The 20,041-nt window shown below is 39.2% G+C and overlaps 1 protein-coding gene and 3 non-coding genes across 4 annotated transcripts; 2 read left to right on the plus strand and 2 right to left on the minus strand.

The window, feature by feature from the left end:
* Positions 1-5,501: 5,501 nt before the first annotated feature.
* LOC122754296 (histone H4) lies at positions 5,502-5,860 on the minus strand. Its single transcript, XM_044002589.1, has one exon. The coding sequence runs from the start codon at positions 5,833-5,835 to the stop codon at positions 5,524-5,526; it is 312 nt and encodes a 103-aa protein (XP_043858524.1). The 5' UTR covers positions 5,836-5,860; the 3' UTR covers positions 5,502-5,523.
* A 2,175-nt stretch (positions 5,861-8,035) lies between these two features.
* Positions 8,036-8,107, plus strand: TRNAM-CAU. The gene has a single exon. It is a non-coding gene; the product is annotated as a tRNA-Met (tRNA).
* A 3,701-nt stretch (positions 8,108-11,808) lies between these two features.
* On the minus strand, positions 11,809-11,890 carry TRNAS-UGA. Its single transcript has one exon. It is a non-coding gene; the product is annotated as a tRNA-Ser (tRNA).
* Positions 11,891-13,600: 1,710 nt separating this feature from the next.
* Positions 13,601-13,673, plus strand: TRNAV-AAC. The gene has a single exon. It is a non-coding gene; the product is annotated as a tRNA-Val (tRNA).
* Positions 13,674-20,041: the final 6,368 nt, after the last annotated feature.

Genomic DNA, 20,041 nt, shown 5'->3' on the forward strand with positions numbered 1-20,041 from the left:
TACACAAACTTGGGCAAAACAAAAGGAAATTTACTAAAGTGATGGTGCTCATAAGTGAAGAGAGAGAATTTCTGGGCAAACAAAGCTTCCTCAAAGGCACTTGTAAACCATCAAAGCACCCTCGAACCTCTCAAATGAGGAGAGATCTTTATGGTCTTTGGCAGTGTCTTACCTGTACTTTTTACAACTAGATTGAAGAACTCAGAATCTAATGGGCGCGTGCTCAATTTATACTTCTCTTGGACAAAGCTGGATGTCATCCAAATACTATATAATGAGATAGTTTAAGTCAAAGATGATTACATCTTTGTAAGAATAACAAACTTTCCTATCTATGTAATGATTTTTTTAAAAGTCAGTTACTAGATATTTATTAAGTACCTATTATGTACCTACCAGGCACGGTGATAATTCGAATAGTATCTTTGAGTTGTTTCAAGTTATAACCTATCCTGGGCTGAATCTGCTTTAACTTTATTTCTCCCTGTTGTGTACGACATGCCCAAGAATGTGCTGTGGAAACATTGTAGGGCGTCTTTGTTTTTGGTTGGGTTTTTTTTTTGTGGTTGTTTTTTTTGCTTTCTCTGAGTTATCTAACAGATGAGGGTTAAAGTTTCCTTCCCATTCTGATTCTTTTTCCTGCAATAAGATTTTCCAGGACCCCAGGTAAATACATTTTTGCCCAAACTACTAACCCTTGCTAGATGGACTTGATCTTTGATCAGGTAAATGTCATTCTCATAGATTGTGCTTATTGTAGGTACTATTTTAACAGGTTATTCTCCTTCCAAGCCTATGTCGTCCTTTTGCATCTCTTGCAGTTATGAAAATGATACTTGGGTTCCTAATGGTCTTCAAATTACTGTCTAAAATTTCATTATCTTTGGCAATGCAAAGCAGCTGAAATTAGTAGTCATCTACTTAGAAAATATCTTGGTGGATCCTCTGGAATATCTTGAATATATGTTCCAAGAAGACAAACCTTTCCACTCTTGTCAGAACACCAATCAGCTGCCTTAGTACACACATGTATCTATCAATTTCTCTTCCTTTTCTTTTTTTTCTGTCTTCAGAGTTTTGTTCTTAAATGTTCCCAATCTCTCTTTAGGATATCTTGTCTTTCTAAATTTTAGGCCATTGGATCCTACCCATATCTTATCTGAACACTTTGAAATTTACCTATCCAAAATCTATAATGCATTTCAGACTATAACCAACTTTTCTTTACTTGTCTATCATAAATATTAAAATAGAGTTGTTACAAGGACAGCTAGGTGGCACAGTGGATAGAGTGTCAGCCCTGGAATTGAGAGGACCTCAGTTCAAATCCAGCCTCAGACACTTGATACTAGCAGTGTGACCCTGGGCAAGTCAGTTAACCCTCATTGCCCTGCAAAAAAAAAAAAGAAGAAGAAACTAGAATGTTGTTTCTGTTTTAATATAAGTTCCTTTTTGTTGGTCAGAATCCAATCAAGAATGTTTTTGGGGGCAGCTAGGTAGTGCAGTGGATAGAGCACCAGCCCTGGAGTCAGGAGGATCTGAGTTCAAATCTGACCTCAGACACTTAACATTTACTAGCTGTGCGACCCTGGGCAAGTCACTTAACCCCAATTGCCTCACTAAAAAAAAAAAGAAAAAAAAAGAATGTTTTCTTTGTTGTTACCTTTGCACTGAAATGATCAAATATTAGGATATTGGAATATGTGATAAATTTTTAAATGTTTATGAACTCCAGCCAATGGAATGTTCAAACACAGTTCCAGAGGATCAGTAATTAAGCATGTTACCTACTTCCTCAAGAAGATATAATAGATGCAGGGTGCAAAATGAGACATTTTTTGATATAAGCAAGATAGAAATTCATTTTGAGTATGAATATTTGTTACAAGGGTTTTACTTTCTTTTTTTTAATGTGAGGGAGAAAGAAAAATATTTTTGTTAATTTAAAATTAAATTTTAATTTAATTTAACTTAAAATGTTAGCTTAGTTAAGATGATCTTCACAGGTCTCTACTTCTTTAACTGTTACAACAGATGTTGGCATATAAATTACAATTATCACCATAGTCATGTTTTTGCTTATGCTCATGAAAAATACTCTAAGATAATAACACCAAATGTCCATAGATATGCATTACATATATAGAAAAAAATCTCTTTGTGGTACATACTCAGCCTGTGATCCACAACCTACTCTCAAGGAGCCCATGGGACATTTCTAGTGGGGGTGGGGATGGGTTTCACACAACTAAAGCTATCTTCAGAATGTAAATTGAATTTTAGTTGACTTGTAGTTCCCTGTGGGGCAGCAACTACAAAAATGAGAGAGAAGAAAACAGAAGACCAATTATGAGAACTAGTAGGACGGAGAAGTGTAAGGGGCTAGCTAGTCTGTCTAAAATATCTAATGAGTGGTCACCAATACATTATAAGCTTTAGCAAGCGTTTAGACTTTTAAGCATTTATTAAGGAGAATAAGAATTTGGTGAAGAGAGAGGGAGCCAATGTCTCCAGTTCCTCTCCCCCAAAGTCCTTACAAAAAAGAGTGAGCCACACCTCCTTCATCCCACAAGCCTCCTGTGAAACTGGCACCATCCCATTCACTCATGCACACACATCTCCAAGCTAATTGGCTGGTAGCCTTGATTGACAGTACCCATGAGCAAATGTCACTTCCTGACACCAAAGAAAGCCTATGGCTTGCCCTCAGACTCTTCCTCATGGCAGAGCTTTCCTACAGTAACTCTCCAGCAGGTGGCGTCATTCCAATCGTTACAAAAGCAAATTGAGGTGCAAATGCTTCTTTTTGCTCTCCTCATACTCACATATATATATATATATATATATTTTGGTGAGGCAATTGGGGTTAAGTGACTTGCCCAGGGTCACACAGCCAGATTTGAACTCAGGTACTCCTGACTCCAGGGCTGGTTCTTGATCCACTGTGCCATCTAGCTGCCCCACTCACATTAATTATAATAGTAAAGATGATGACAATATTAAGTAAATAATGTCGACTTATGACTAAAAGGATCTTAGATCAAAGATAACTGCCGGTTTTCCAGCATCTTGGCCAGATGAACTTCTGGATCTTGTTTACACTGGTGGCCCAGGAATAGAAATTTTGTTTCCCATTCATATGAAATGCAGATTTTTAAAAAAATGTAATTGGGGGGCAGCTAGATGGTGAAGTGGATAGAGCACTGGCCCTGGAGTGAGGAGGACCTGAGTTCAAATCTGGCCTGACACTTGACACTTACTGGCTGTGTGACCCTTGGCAAGTCACTTAACCCCAATTGCCTCACCAAAAGGAAAGAAAAAAATGTAATTGGAAAGTTTGTGCATTCCAACAGCAAGCAGATATATCTTTAGTACTGCCTAAATGAGCTATCCTCTAAGACTAATTAGACTATGATGGGACCATGTAAATTCTCCCCCACCCCTCCAAAAACTCCAGTCAGTGGCTTTCTATCATCTTCAGGATCAAATATAAAGATCCTCCTTTCCAGTCCTACACCTCACACCACACACTCAATTTACTTTTCATTAGAGTGACAATGCTTTTCTTTGTTGTTCCTCAAGCAAGACACACCCATCTCCTGACTCCTGGCATTTTCATTGGCTGTTTCCCAATCCTGGAATGTGTTCCCTCCTAGTCTCCATCTCTTTATTTCCTACAAGCCCTAGTTAAAACCCTACCCTGATTCCTTTTAATTCTAGCATCTTCCTTTCGTTGATTATTTCCAATTTATCCTGTAGCTTGTTTGCACATAGCTGTTCTCATATTACTCTCCCTCCATTAGACTGAGAGTCTTTGTTTTAAATTTATTTTATTCTGAACTTAAGACATAAACTAAGCATTTCCATAACATAATAGAAAAAAGGTGATTGTACATAAAACTGCAAATCTATAATGTACAATTTGCTATTCTATACACAGACACACAGACACACACATATTTCTTTTCCCCTTCCCTCCTCACCCCAGACCCTAGAAATGGCTGCCATTAGACAGACTGTGAGAGTCTTGAGAGCAAAGACTTGCCTTTCTTTTATCCCAATGCTGAGTATGGTGCTTTGGCACATAGTATGCACTTTGATAAATCTGAAAAAATTATATTAGGTTACCTCAACATAGTTTGGGCTATAAAACCTAGGCATTTAGGGAGAGATCAGTCACGTGGGTCTATGGAAGGAAGAGTAGGAGAACCAAAAGATCTAACAAGAAAAAGGCACATTCCTTAGACTGTGGAGGAGTCGGGGTTACATTTCCCATTCACAGATTCTCTTTAGGTTTTATCTTTGTATTTGCCTTTGATTATCTCAGTATAGTACTTTCCCTGGTAACGACTTTCTCTAGTAATCTGGATTGTGCCTGGAGCAATTTTGATTAGAAAGTAGAACTCGGCAGTTAGGCCGCCTAGCTAAAGCGGTATTTTCACAATTCAAATCAAGAGCATGGATCAAGGGGCGGGGACTGCTGGGACTGGCTGTAGCCATAACTGTTGCAAGAATCCGCCATTTGCTCCGAAGGTATCCTCCATTTCATAATCCTCCCATTAACTAAGTTAGGTAGAAGCCATTCTGTGTTTTTCAACATTTACTTGAGGAATCGTTTTTTTCCTGTTTGTGACACACCAGCCCTGGACTTGACATTCTGAGAGAGGGTGCTGGGACTTGGAGTCAGTTACATCCAGGGTGAAATTTACCAGCCACCTGACCGTGCCTTGGAACCTTAAGTTTCCCTATCTGTAAAAGTGGGTTGTTGTGAGAATAAAAGGCTTCGCAAACTTTAAAGTGCTATAAAATCTCCCGATACCTCTTTCCTCTCCAGTCTTAAAAGCTCAAAAGTATGTGGCACTTAACCTAATAGCTGAAGTAATTTAAGTAATTACCAACGGGTCTCTACCAGTTTTCTAATAATCTAGACGATTTCAAGATAGTTCTCTAGAGCCTACAACTTGCTTCCCCTCTCTGCCTCCTGCAAAATCCGTTTCCAAAAAAACAAGCCCTTCCATTTATCTGTAGTTTCTATATTGGGAGCGGTAGGGATGGGAATCTGGTTAGGAAACAATCAGTAAGATTTATATTCTCCATAGCTTAGAAATCTGTTCATTATCATGCAGTTCCTTCATGATTGGGCAAACAATTTCTCAAAATACAACCGGATTGGCCCAAGCATTTCTAAACTAAACGGGATTGGACAGTCCCACATGGCGCGCATTTTTGAATATTGGAAAAACTAGCAATATCCACTACAGAATTTACATATTTTGTAGTACCACGGTGGAAGCCAGCAACAGCAATTATTTACAAATCAGAAACTGGCACGTCCGAATTAAGCGGGTGATTGTCAAATTACTAGATTAAAAACGTTACACAGTAACTGTTAAGACTTACCAACTTTTAGCTTCTAATCAACCCTTTAACTCAATTACGGCTCTCTTAAAGTGATAGAATGAAGGGCCCTGAAAAGGGCCTTTGGTTTTCCTTAGGCGGGCTGGCAAATTGCAGCTAGTTGACCTAGCCGCCGAAGCCGTAGAGGGTCCGGCCCTGGCGCTTGAGAGCGTAGACCACGTCCATGGCGGTGACGGTCTTCCTCTTGGCGTGCTCGGTGTAGGTGACGGCGTCCCGGATCACGTTCTCCAGGAACACCTTCAGCACGCCGCGAGTCTCCTCGTAGATGAGCCCCGAGATACGCTTGACGCCGCCACGGCGAGCCAGGCGGCGGATGGCAGGCTTGGTGATGCCCTGGATGTTGTCCCGAAGCACCTTTCTGTGCCGCTTGGCACCACCCTTTCCAAGACCTTTACCTCCTTTCCCTCGTCCAGACATGACTAGTCTTTTAGACCTCAGAAAATATCTGAAATACCTAAATGCGCTATTGTGGCTGAGAAGCAGTGACTTATATGACAGAAAGACCGACCTGTTTGAGGACTGCATACATGGGGCGGGGACAAAAGCTTGTTTTCCCCGCCCTTTTTGGTTTTATTTTACAACTTAAAAAAAAAACAACCTGTTTTAAGCCCCGCCCTCTCCTTCCTCCCACTAAGTGGTGAATTTTTTCCCCCTAGGTTTTCTCTTTTGGTCCCTGGAAAAGGACTTTCACACACGTTTCGCGGAAGTTCTGCAGGGAGAATTTTAAAATAAAACAATGGACAAACATTAAGTGCAATCTCGTTCCTTTTCTGCCTGTAGAATTTAGGGCGACACAAGATTACCGAGGGTTGCTTCTTCTCATTATTAGACTCCAATGTCTCACTATATATGGTTTCCTTTGAGAGCTTCTTACATTTTGCCTCACTCCTTATCAACTTTGAATTGGGGCAGTGCTAAAATTAAGGAAATGGCTAGAATGTACTGAATTATAAAATTTTAGGGGTGAGAGTACACCAGAGATCATTTAACCAAACACTAAATGAGGGAACTGAGGCCCAGAGAACGCAAAATGCCTTGGTCAGTTGGTGAGTGGAACTGCAGGACCCCAGTTCTGAGTCCTACCCAGTCCAGTAGGCTTACTTCTATAAGGGATGATTCATCCATTTCTGGATCGTGCACCCAGCAAAATTCTGACATGTGTCCATCGTCTTCCCTTTGGCTCTCCTCCCCATCCTTTGTGACTTCCCCAAATAAAACTGTGTTCCCTGGCCACAAGTCCCTCCTAAGTGTGTTGTAAAACACCTTGAGAGCGAGCAGGGGCCGTTTTGCTTTCCTGTTTGTATCTCCAGTACTTAATTCAGGGCTTGTCACAAAACAAGTCTTTAATAAGTGCCTCTTCATCTGTATATACAGATTCAGATGTATTGGATTCAAACCGCTCTCGAAACTTACAGTCTAATGATCTAGTCCAATCTCTTTTTACAGAGGAGGCCGCTGAGGTCCTAGTAGTTTAAGTGAATCACTCATCATTCTCCTCTGTAAAAAGAGATTGGACTAGATCATTAGACTGTAAGCTTCATGAGGACAAGAACTGATATTTGCCTCTTTTTGTATAGCCAGCGCTTAGCACAATGCTAAGCTACATATAGTAGGAATGTAATAAATGTTTATTGATTTACTGATTGATTGATAGATGGTCTCTATGGTTCCTTCCAATTCTAATGTCATCCTAGACATACTTCTTCAGAGATGTGAGTGGGAGAGATGTCCTGTGAAGACCGCTAGAGACGTGTTGTTTGTTTAATGGTAGATATCTCCCAGGTTTCTGGCTAATGTAGTATTAATTGTACATTCTTTTAAAAGTCTCCAGTTTTAAATTTTTTTTAAATGCACACAATCCGTCCCCAAAACAGCAAAGAGGAATGGGTTGTCTGTGGGTCTTGTACACTGTGTCCTTTCTTGTTTTCTCAACCTTTCTGTTTAAATGACTCTGTACTCACTTTTTATACATTTTATGCTTACTTAAATGTATATTTCTTTCTCGGACTGCAATGCAGTTAGTTGAAGGCAGGGACTGTTCAGCTTTTATCTTTGTATACTTACTACAATCACTTTCCTGGTATGTAGGCTTTTAACGAATTCTTGAGGAATTGAACGAAGACACTTAAAACCCCCAATATTTTGCTTCTTTTCATTCGTTCTTCATTTCTTCTTCCCAGGAAACTCCAAGGTAGTTGCAGCTTTTAAGGAAAGAGCTAAGTTGTAAAACATTCATTCAGCATTAGCCTTGGCCTATGCATATGAACACGACATCTAAAACACTCCAGCACAGTGTAGGCCACCTTGTCTTTCCCTCTTCCTCCCAGACTCACTCTGCTGTGTGCGCACGCGCACACGCAGACAGACAGGTAGGCGGGAAGGCAGACAGACGCACGCGAGCGCACACACACACACATACCCCTGAGTGACAGTGCACTGCACCCTACATTTTACCTCTCCCACTTAGTGTTCTGTCGAACCTGGAGGATTGGCCGGCTGTAGAGTTAATTCCAGAGCGAATGATGGTACTTAGTAAAAGTTTGTTTTACCACTTTTAGAAAGGTTCTCTAGCTTGTCGATAAACCTATTAGGAGGCGATCAAGAAAATTTCACAGTTAGCAGAGTGGCGCAGCGGAAGCGTGCTGGGCCCATAACCCAGAGGTCGATGGATCGAAACCATCCTCTGCTAGCATAAGTTTTGACTTTTAAATTACATTGAAATTTTTGTAATACCTTCAGAATAAGAAGTTTAAAAAACATACTTCTCAGGAGGTAAACGGATTACGCCACCGATGTATTGCAGAGCATAAATCTCTATATTTGTGATTATACCTTTGAAAGTATATATTTCCGACCCTGGATTCAGGAGTACCTGAATTCAAATCCGGCCTCAGACACTTGACACTTATTAGCTGTGTGACCCTGGGCAAGTCACTTAACCCCCATACCCCCGCAAAAAAAAAAAGGAAGTATATATTTCTTTGTAAAAGCTTTTAAAAGCATGTTTATTCAAGAGCGTGGAGTCTTCCTTAATTTAAAAAAAAAGGCTATTTTGTATCTACTCTACCCTGTACAGACTCATTTATTGTCTCCCTCATTGAAATATAAACTCCTTGAGGGAAAATACTGTTTTCTTAAGCTACCTGGACACAGAGTAAGCGATTAATAAATACTTGTTGATTAATTGTTTGAAACATTCATGTTTGTGCAGTTTTCTTCCCTTTGTAAGCTTTCCATGTAAATATTGTGATTTGTAGCTGAAATTGAAATTAACTGAAATATTGTATCTTTCCCAAGATTATCTTAACTGTTATTTCACTAATATTCAGTTCAGGCTGTTTTCCGGGGCTCTGCCCTATCCTTCTCTTTTTTCACTATGTCTGTCTTCTGAATTACAAACACATATTCAACCTATCTAAAACAGAACTCATGATCTGTTCCATAAAGCAATTCTTCCTATACTCTTCCAATGCTTCCAAACATCCAGCTTCACGATCTCAAAATTATCCTTGACTCTTTTCTCATCCTCTCAGCTCTTCTCTTCCATCTCTTCTCTCTCTCCCCTCCCCCTTCCATCTCATCGTTTACCAAGCCTTGCTGATTCTATTTCCACAATATCTCTGCTTCCATCCCCTTCTCCCCTCAAGCACCTAGACTCACTAGGACTCGAATAAGAACCTCCAAACTGGTCTCCCTGCTACTAGCCTCTCTCCTCTTCAATTCATCCTCCATTCAGCTGCCCAAATGATTTTCCTATATTTTTATGTATATCTTTCACTTTTGCATTACTTTTACTTCCATATGTATCCCCTCTCCATCCCTACACAAAGAACCATGTCCTATTCAGGAAAACTAACCAACATATCAAAAGTCTGAAGTGTTGGGTTGTTTTGGTGGTGTTGTTGTTTTATTTACATTATTATATTAATTGAGTATATTGTTTCCTAATTCTCTTTATTTCATATTGTATCAATTCTTACACGTTTTCTCATGTTTCTTTTTATAGTTTCTTGTAATACAATAATATTACATTACATTCATGTGCTACAATTTGTTAAACAATTCACAAAAATGGACATCCTTCCAATTCATTGCTCTTGACAAATAGCACTGCTATGACTATTTTGGTTTTCCCTTTATGATTTTGACCTCCTTTAGGATATTTGCCTAGGAATGAGATCTATGATCAAAATGTATGGATATTTTAGTTACTTTCTTAGTGTAATTTCTCTAGTATAGCTGGACCACCACACAGCTCCACTAATAGTATATTAGTATGCCTGACTTTCTAAAAATCTTCCAACATTGACTATTCCCCACCCCCCGTTTTTTGGGTTAGCATTCCCTGAGCTGAAACCTGAGTTGTTTGTTTTTATTATCTTTTTTTTCCTTATGACTAACAATCTGGAGCTATCTTTCACTTGGTTAACAGTTGTCAGTTCTTCTTGAGAACTGCTTGTTAATGTATTTTTCCTACTTATTCATTGGGGAATGGCCCTTGGTCTTATATATCTGTCTTTGTATATTTGCCTGCATGTGTCTTTTTATATTTGTGTGATTCTTTATATATCTCAAAATAATCTGCCTATGACACAAGTCCCAATATATCACTCTCCTGTACAAAATCCTTTTCTGGTTCCCCATTTCCTGAAGCAGTGGTTCTTGACCTGGGATGTACAGAAGGACTACATGGATAGATTTTAGGTGGGGTCTTTGAACTTAAATGGGGGAAAAATCACAATTTTATTTTCATTGATTTCTAACAGAAATTGAACATTTCCTTCAATCGTGAATTTAAAAGCCAATTATTCTAACAAGTCACCCTTTTACAATGACCAGATTACCCCTGGGGTCCATGCCAAATTAAAAGGTCAAGAACCCCTAGATCAAAGAAAAAAATATAGATGCCTGAGCTTGTCCCATAAGGCCCTCCAGAATTGAGTCCCTACCTACTTTGCCAGCCTTATTTCTTATTAGTACCTGCTTTGGGAGCTTTATTGGTGTAAATGGGGCCAAAATACCTAGGTCCAAAGAGAAGTAAGAGGTTACCTGGTCAAACCAAGAACTACAGGAATCAGAGACAGCACAGTGGAGCAGTAGTAACATAGAGAGAGAAAGACTCCTGGACTAAGCACAGGAGTATTAGGACCAAGAAAGGGAGTACCTACATAAAGGGGAGGAACCCCTAGAACCAGCTGAAATGTTCTTGAATCAAACTGAAATGAGAACCATGGAGTAGCAAGAGTCTGAAGTAGAATTTGGAAGAACAAACATAGACTTTACCTTTCATGTATACTGTGAGTTATGTGCATTGTACTAGTTTAAGAGAGCAGCAATCCACTCTATCCACCTAGAGTGCTTTGAGGGGTATTTTTTGAAGAAAAAGAGGAAGAGAAAAATTGGCAAAGCACATTGAAACAAAACAAAACTGACAACATTGGTAATGTTCCACACAACTAGATTCTCCTCACTTCTCCACTTCCACTTCTGCAAAGGAGGCAATAATCTATTAATTGGTCTCTCCCCACTCCAATCCACTCTTTACTTAGCAATCAGAGTGATTTTCCCAAGGGGCAGGTCTGACTGTGTAACCCACACCCAAGAAGTTCCAGTGACTCCAGATTACTGCCAGGGTCAATGACGAAATCCTCTGTGGCATTTAAAGATCTTTGCAGTCTGGCTCTTTCCTACTCTCCAGTCTTCTTATAGTTTACTTCCTTGCCCACAATCTACAATCCATCGACTATTTGCTTTTCTTCACACAGCACACTTCATCTCTTAACTCCAAGCCTTTTTTTATACGGTCTTACATGGCTGGAAAGCTCTCCCACCTTACCTAGACCTCCTAGCTCCCATCAAGACACAATTCAAATCCCACTTTCTGTAAGAGGCCTTTTCGAGTTTTCCCCCCTTCTCACTAATATTCCTTGCTAGTGCCTTAACTCAAATCATCTTCCATATTACATTTTTTCTCTCCCACTATAATGTGACCTCCTTCACGTCATTGACAGTGTTTTTGCTTTTCGTTGTATCCCTAGGGCTTAACAATGTGTTTGACATATAGTAAACACAATAAATTCTTGTGGACTAAAAGGCCTCTTGGATAAGAAGAGCCTATGATAGAAAGGGAAGAAAGCTGAGTCAGAAGTCGGGCCTTGCTAGATGGTCTACTTGTGCAAAAAGAATAGAAAGGAAGGGTGGGGATAGAGATGATTTATATGGGGGCTGTCAAGAAAAGGACCGAGCTTCTCACTGTTATGCTGCAGGGGAAAATAGGGAAGGTTTGGTGAAATTGAAAGTCACTTTGAGTGCAGAATTCACTTTCAGAGGGAAGGTTCTCTCTCAACCAATTATTAGAGAGCAATATACAGCATCTTTAAAATTACCTCTCGTAGTCGGCAGGATTCGAACCTGCGCGGGGAAACCCCAATGGATTTCAAGTCCATCGCCTTAACCACTCGGCCACGACTACCTCTTGTTAGCGATTTTTATTAGAACTTTCAAATAATCTTAGGAGAAGCGTTCCTTGAGCACCTTAAAAACAAAGATTTTTTTTAAATTTGATTTAAACCAAGCTTATTTTTTAAAAATCAAAGACAACTGTGTGACCCTGGGCAAGTCACTTAACCCCAATTGCCTAACCCCCCCAAAAAAAATCAAAGACAAAAAGGTATGCTTTCCGATTCTTTTTTATCTTCAATTCATTTTTATTCTTCTGAGTAAAGAAAGATTCTCTCTTATCCATAGGTTTCAAGTTGAGGGCAAGGACCAAAATATTTTGAGATTTATGATTATTTACCAAAGATTTGCGTAAAAATCCATACAGCGTTGAAAATTTGCCTGTTGGTCAGATTGTGCTTTAAGCTTAAAGGACCAGTTCATTGAGTTATAGCATCAGCACATACCTTTGGGCACTGCAGCTGGACAGGCCCAGAGCTGAATAAGAGACAGAGCAAGTTGGGCGGCATTTGTTAAATTATACAGTCACACCATCATTACACAGCTAAACTACACAATTGTTTAATTTAACAGTGTTAATGATAATACCAAACTGCTTCCTGATGTAAAGAAATACTTTCAATAAAAATCTTCTCTTGCTGATAGTGAATGATTGTGAATCTTGGAGCATCAAATCTCTAAGAAATCAAAGGTGTAGGTATGATTCTTTTCCATTTTCTTCCACAGATCCTGGAAAAACAATCCAGTGATGAAAAAGGGGGAAATGGAGTGTTGAAAGGGGGCCTTTTTCTAAGTCTTTTTTTTGAGAGATAATTAAAATTTTTTGTTTGACTACAGTTATCTGTTACTAGAGTGCCTCTTTTTTCTTTCTCTTTCTTCTTCCTTTCCTCTTTCCCTTCCCCATCCCTTACCTCCTTCCTTCTCTCTTTGTCTCTCCCCTCCCTCCCTCCCTTCTTCCTTCCTTCCTCCCTCCCTCCCTCCCTCCCTTACTTCTTCCCTCCCTCTGCTGTTTTTTTGTGCTTATGTTCAAAATTTAATTTGTTTTTAAAAGGCCTAGAGGAAGACCTTCAGTATCTTCACTGTATTATTTTTTTTCAAGCCCTATTGAAGAAAATGGAAAAGTTACACAGGGTATGAAGAAATGACTGAATTGCCATTTGCACCAATTGAAGGGATCCCTGTATCAATGAGATCACAGGTCCATAAAACATCAAAGAATACTCACTGCAAAGTAAAGTAACTTTCACTTAGTAGGCGCTCAATAAATATTTATTGGGTTGAATAATAAGTTGATATTTATTTAGTACTTCAGGATTCACAAACGACTTGACATATTATTTGATCCAACAATCCTATTTGATAACTGCTGTAAGCATTCTTCTTCTTTTTTGTTTTTTTGTGAGGCAACTGGGGTTAAGTGACTTGCCCAGGGTCACACAGCTAGTAAGTGTTAAGTGTCTGAGGCCGGATTTGAACTCAGGTACTCCTGACTCCAGGGCCGGTGCTCTATCCACTGCGCCACCTAGCATTATTCTTTTAAAAGTATCATTCCATTTTTTCCGCGTTTCATCTTAGTCTCGGTCAGAAAACCATCAAACCTATCATTAATTTAAAACCAAAACAGAACCCCCCAAAACATGCCTAATGCCAGAACATAGTACCTGAATAGATAATTGTCAAATCCTTTTTATAAGTTGCATATGAGAAAGTCCGTACAGCTTCTGTTTCCGTAGTGTAGTGGTTATCACGTTCGCCTAACACGCGAAAGGTCCCCGGTTCGAAACCGGGCGGAAACAGCTTGCTCCCAATTTTAATTTGACTAAATTACCCTTTCAAGTTGGTGCTTATTTACTTTTTATTTATCACTTGTACTGTTCTTGTTCTTTTAGAAAATTCTGAAGAGATCAAGACAACCGATGAAAAAAATTAAATTCCATTCATTTGTAGTAAAAAAAACCAATTATTTTCAACATCTAAAAAACTGCGTTCAATGTATTGGTAGAATATAATGTCTTTGAGAGTAGTAATAGTTTTCTTTTGATCTTTCTACTCTTAGCTCCTAGCGTTGTGCCTGGAGCATAGTAGGCATTAAAGAAAGCACGGCAACAAGTCTTTATTTAGGATTTACTAGTAGGAGCTTAATCAATGCTTGTTAATTGATTTATTAAACAAGCAGTCCAGAAAAAACAGGTCTAGAGGCTCGGTAGAAACATGCCGAACATTTCCAGAGGGTAAGAAGATTAGCTTAAGGTATAAAATGAAGCATACATTTTCGGTAAGGATTTTTTTTTTTTGCCTCATCGCACATATTTGCTTTTCTTTCTTTTGGGGGGGGCGGGGTTGGGGAATGGGGTTGTGGTGGTGGTGAGTTGGAAAGTTGGGGGAGGAGAATGGGACCGCTGATAGGGTTTCCGAAATGGCGGGAAAGGAAAGGTAAGGAAGAGGAGGGGAGGGGAAGGGAGGTGAGGGATACTTGTGCTACTGCCTACTTCACAGGGTTATTTTGAAGAAAGTGCTTTAAAGTACAATATATAAATGTGAATTATTCTTTTATTAGTATTATAGACCATGTGGGGCATCTACATTGGTAGAAAGAATTTCTTCATTTGAGAGTTTCCAATATCAATTAAATCACAGGCTCAGTCCCTGCCCCTATTTGTTGTTATTGTTTGTCCTTCGTTCTCTAAGAGGACCAGGACATCCAGAAGGTGAAGTCATGACTTGCAGTGAGTTGGAGCGGGGGGGGGGGGGGAGTGTAGGGGGTGTCTGATGACTTTGGGTCAAAGTAGAAGCCCAATCTTAAAGTGAAGAAATTTATCAGCATGCTAAGGAATACTGCTCTTACTGAATATTAGCTTCAGTTCCCTAAGGTATAGATTCCATTTTTATAACCTTTCAGGACTGCTTGGAGTAGACAACCAATTAGCAGCATTCTGCAGCAATTGAGAGCAGAAACATAAAGCATTTGATAAGACACTGGAGGTTAAAGGAAGAGGGGAATCAGCCAAGGGAGAAAAGGGAGTATTTGGAATATAACTGGCAGGATTTATTATAAGAAAATATTCCCCGTTCAAGGGAAGAAGACAAAGGGAAGTGACCAAAAACATTTAAAACTTCTTACCAGGCTGTACCCTGGACTTCTCCACCTTGGCCCTTTTGATTCAATGGCTCCTCTTAGAACTTCCAATTTGAGTAGGGTACCCCAGGATAATCAACTTCTCTTTTCTCACTATGCTGAAAACCAGCATGTCCTTGATTTAGGTGCCTTCTTGTCTCCTGTCTTTTGAGCTTCTTGTTATATTTTGCTTTTCCCTATTAAATGTAATTTGCTTGGGGGCAGGAATCTCCCCCTCCCTTTTTTTTTTTTTTGCTTATATTTATACTCTCAGAACTTAGCAAAGTGTTAAACACATTATAAGTGCTTAAAAATGCTTGTGTTGCAATTGAAATTTTTTTTTTTTGCGGGGCAATGGGGGTTAAGTGACTTGCCCAGGGTCACACAGCTAGTAAGTGTCAAGTGTCTGAGGCCGGATTTGAACTCAGGTACTCCTGAATCCAGGGCCGGTGCTTTATCCACTGCGCCACCTAGCGCCACCTAGCCCCCCCCCCCCCCGCAATTGAAATTTAATGGGTGAATGAGACTGAAAGAAACAAAAATCTGACCGTGATCAACTTATTAACAAGGCGTGAAATTGCCAATAAATTGGGTCAATGACCTCTCAGTATGGTAAAAAAAAACCAAAAAAACAACAATGAATGGCAGGCATCAAAGCCTTTTTATAGTTATAAATGAAAAACACAATTTTGAGTAACATAAGTGGTCCTGCTTTCTGATTTGCTAGATCATAACCAAAACTTGTAGTTAGGCTAGGTACAACCTGGAAAATTCTGTGGTTAACTAGTGGTCAGGTAGACCCTGTTGCCAATACTTGAGCTGTTGCCATTCCCAACCCCCTGCAACTTGTAGTAAACCAATGATTAATGCATAGTCAACATTAGTATCTCATAGCATCATGGAATGATCTGTCAGTTTCCATTAGTCAGCTTGGCTATAGAATAGTGAACTTTAACTCACATAGAATAGGGAACTTAGCTCACCAGCTTAGCATTTCAGGAGCTTGGCTATGCAGGTAATAAAGAACTTAGCAGGTTGTCAACATCCCACTAGAATTCAGACACATGCTCCAGTTTTCCTATAATTGAAGTGACTTAGCAAACCTATCTTCATATGACTTAAAAGAGCAAAACCAGGCTCGCAGAATAAAAGATAAATACAAAACAGAGATAGTTAATTTATTACAATCTCACAACCATATGTTCTTTCAGACAAAACCATACTATCTCTTATTCAAGGACAGTGGCTGTAACCTTCCATTTATAGATGATAGATAAATAGATAGATAGATACAGAGATACAGAGATAGAGATAGATGGATATAGATGTTTACCATATATACTGGTCAGAGCTTAGAAATTTTCTATGATTAGGCCTCTAAATGTTTTGGGAATAGTCTATCAAGATGTTGCAAAAGAATTGTGGTTCCAATTTCTCCTCCCATCCCCCCACCATCATATATCACTTATCACCCATCCAAATTTTCTTATATCCAAGTTTAAACTTCTAGTTTCCTTCAATCAGCCCTTATATGACAAAGGCATGTGTTCCATCCTAGTTGCTCTCATCTTTACATTCTTTCTCACTTATCAATATAATTATTAAATGGTGATGCCTAGGACTTGCAACAATACTCAGTTGTGGTCTGATTAAGTAAGAGCAAAGACAGGACTATCTCCCCTGTAGCCTTAAAAACTATGCCTCTCTTAATACAGAACAAGATTGTATTAGCATTTGGAGCTGCTCACATGATATTATTGACTCATGCATGTTGTGTTTACATTCCATGAAAACACTTAAATCTTTCAAAAAATGAACTGTTATCTAACCATGCCTACCTCATCTTATACAGTAGCAGTATATTTTTAAAATCCTAATTGTAAGACTACAATTATCCCAAAGTTTCATTTTATTCAATTCAACACAATGTTATAAATTTTTGGATCCTCAATCATTCTGGAGAGTAATTTGAAACTATGCCCAATGGGCTATAAAGCTGTGCATACCCTTTGACCCAGCAATGCCACTATTAGGTCTTTTTCCCAAAAAGATCATAAAAAAGGGAAAAGGGCATACATGTACAAAAATATTTATAGCTGCTCTTTTTGTGGTGGCAAGGAATTGGAAATTATGGGGATGTCCATCAATTCGGGAATGGTTGAACAAGTTGTGGTATATGAATGTAATGGAATACTATTGTGCTGTAAGAAATGATGAGCAGGCAGATTTCAGAGAAACCTGGAAGGACTTACATGAACTGATGCTGAGTGAGATGAGCAGAACCAGGAGAACATTGTACACAGTAACAGCAACATTGTGTGTTGATCAACTGTAATAGACTTGACTCTTCTCAGCAATACAACAGTCCAAGATAGTTCCAAAGGACTCATGATGGAAAATGCTCTCCAAATCCAGAAAAAAAGAAGTATAAAATCTAGATGCAGACTGAACCATATTATTTCTATTTTTTGTTTGTTTTTCTTTTTTGAGGTTTTTCCGTTTTGCTCTGATTCTTCTTTCACAGTATGAATAATGCAGAAATATGTTTAATCTGATTGTAGATACATAACCTTTATCTGATTGCTTACTGTCTTGGGGAGGGGGGAGGGGAGGGAGAGGAGGGAGAGGAGGGAGAGAGAAAAATTTGAAACTAGAAATCTTATAAAAACAAATGTTGAAAACTAAATTTTGGATCCTAACTCTATCATCCATCTTATTATCTCTGAGCATCCAGCTGTGGGGTTTGTCATCTTCAGACTTAATAAGGATGTCATCTATGTCCTTATTTAAACCATTAATAAAAATTCTAAATAACACAAAGTTAACCTTAGAGTTCTCTACTGGAGCCTGCCACGGTAACTTCATTGTAAATCATTACTGTAATGCTCTTTAAGTGTTGCCATTTATCCAGTTCTTCATTGATTAAATTGTACCATCATCTAACTCTCATCTCTTTCTCTCTCTCTCTCTCTCTCTCTCTCTCTCACACACACACACACACACACAAAATGGCCTTAGACACATTGTCAAGAGCTTTGCTAAATGGAATAATTTCTTACACATGAGCTAATTTCTAAAGTCTATCTCCTTTCCCTTGGAAATCCATCAAATCACTCATAAAAATCAATATATTGTCTTTGAATAATTATAGCTAGGGGCTGCTAGGTGGCACAGTGGATAGAGCACCAGTCCTGGAATCAGGAGTACCTAGGTTCAAATCTGGCCTCAGACACTTAACACTTACTAGCTGTGTGACCCTGGGCAAGTCACCTAACCCCAATTGCCTCACTAAAAAAAAAATTATAGCTAAAAAGGGCATAAGGATTTTAAAAGAAGGAAGTCTGTATCAGACAGAAGGTAAATATGAAGTGGTTCTTATGGAAATATTGAATGTGGGGCAGATGAGAAAATCCCTCTAAAACAGGCCAGGGTTTAAGTAGTGAACAAAACACTGAACACCTCGCTCTGCCTTTCAGCCAATTTCATCTTGGACTTGAATTCATACCTATGGTGGTCTGGGCAGAGGGGAGGGGCAAAGTGTCATTCCAAATCATGCTACCTATGTAAATTTAATTTTTCTTCATACCCAGGTAAGCAACTGATCATAAAAGAGTGAAAAATCAGTACTTCTACTTGAATAGAAGAAAATAAAAACAGGTGTAGCACCTACTCTGGATCATTCCGTCAACTTGCACTCAAACTTATAGGTTGAGTCTCCATAGGTTACTTATCTCAAACTAAATGGCAACTTTGTGGATGACTGTTTTCACTCCTGCAGTTAACAAGTCCCCATTGATGTTCTTCCTTTCAACAATTAGCCAATAGAAACAGGTGACTCAGTACAAGCATTTACTAAAATGGCACGCTAAGTACAATAGTTACAAAATATTTCCCCTATAAATTTTGGGGACACTAGCCTGTAAATATGCACAGCATTTATGGGAAGAGTGGGCTTAAATAATACTACAATCGTGGGGCACATTTGTAGGCGAAATTGTTTCTGATATTGCAGGACCTGGAAATCCTATCCTTTGTGAGTGCTGACTTAGTTCCCCTTGGTTGTTAGGTAAGTTATATAACTTGATTCCAAGGTCTTGTTCCTCTCCAGAGCTTCACTTACAATTGCCAAGCCTCTGTTGAGTCTACAATTGACACTACTCTGTTGTCCAGGTGTTCCTTTTCTTCAAGCCGCTCCCTCCCTCAAGGGACTGACTTTTTATATCTATATATATCCGAAGTATATGTCTAGCATTTAGCACAGTGCGTGGTACACAGTAGCCTTTTTTTGTTTGTTTTTTATTTGTTTTGCAGGGCAACAAGAGTTAAGTGACTTGCCCAGGGTCACACAGCTAGTAAGTGTCAAGTGTCTGAAGTCGTGTTTGTACTCATTGTTGTTGTTTGTCTATCATTCTCAAAGAGGACCAATGACATCAGGAGGGTTATTTCTCCACTTGAAAGTGAACTGGATTTCAGTGAGGCAGAGCTGTGCAAAGTTATTAGTCTCATTCTCCTCCAGAATCATCAGAGTCCAGTGACAAGACTTAGGTCAAAATGACTGTTGATGGCCACTAATGCAATGGGAGACTTTAGGCTTTTAAAACTCCAAGAAGGCAATAGCAACTGGGGAGGGAGGCAAGAAAGGGCTCCTGCAGAAGGCAATGTTTGGGCTGAGTCTTAAAAAAAGTCAAGAGTTGTAAGATTAGAAAGAAGTTCATTCTAAGCAAAGGGGAATAGCCAGTACAAAGACACAAATAGAAGATGGGGCATTTTGTGTGGGAAATAGCAGCAGGCCAGTTAATGAGTAAACCACAGATTTCATAGAAGGGAACAATATGAAAGAAGAGTGGAGAGAGACCATATGGAACCAGGCTAAGAAGAACTTTAAACATTTTCAACAGAGGAAATTATACTTCATCCTCAAGGTAATAGGGAATTCCTTGAGTTACAGAGTAAGGGGGAGGAATGCCATGGTCAGATGGATGCTTTAGAAAAATCACTTTGGCAGTTCTGTACAGGATAAATTGCAATAGAAAGAGGTGACTCAGAGAG

The sequence above is a fragment of the Dromiciops gliroides genome, chromosome 4 (assembly GCF_019393635.1).
Source record: "Dromiciops gliroides isolate mDroGli1 chromosome 4, mDroGli1.pri, whole genome shotgun sequence".
In the NCBI taxonomy this organism is placed as follows: Eukaryota; Metazoa; Chordata; class Mammalia; order Microbiotheria; family Microbiotheriidae; genus Dromiciops; species Dromiciops gliroides.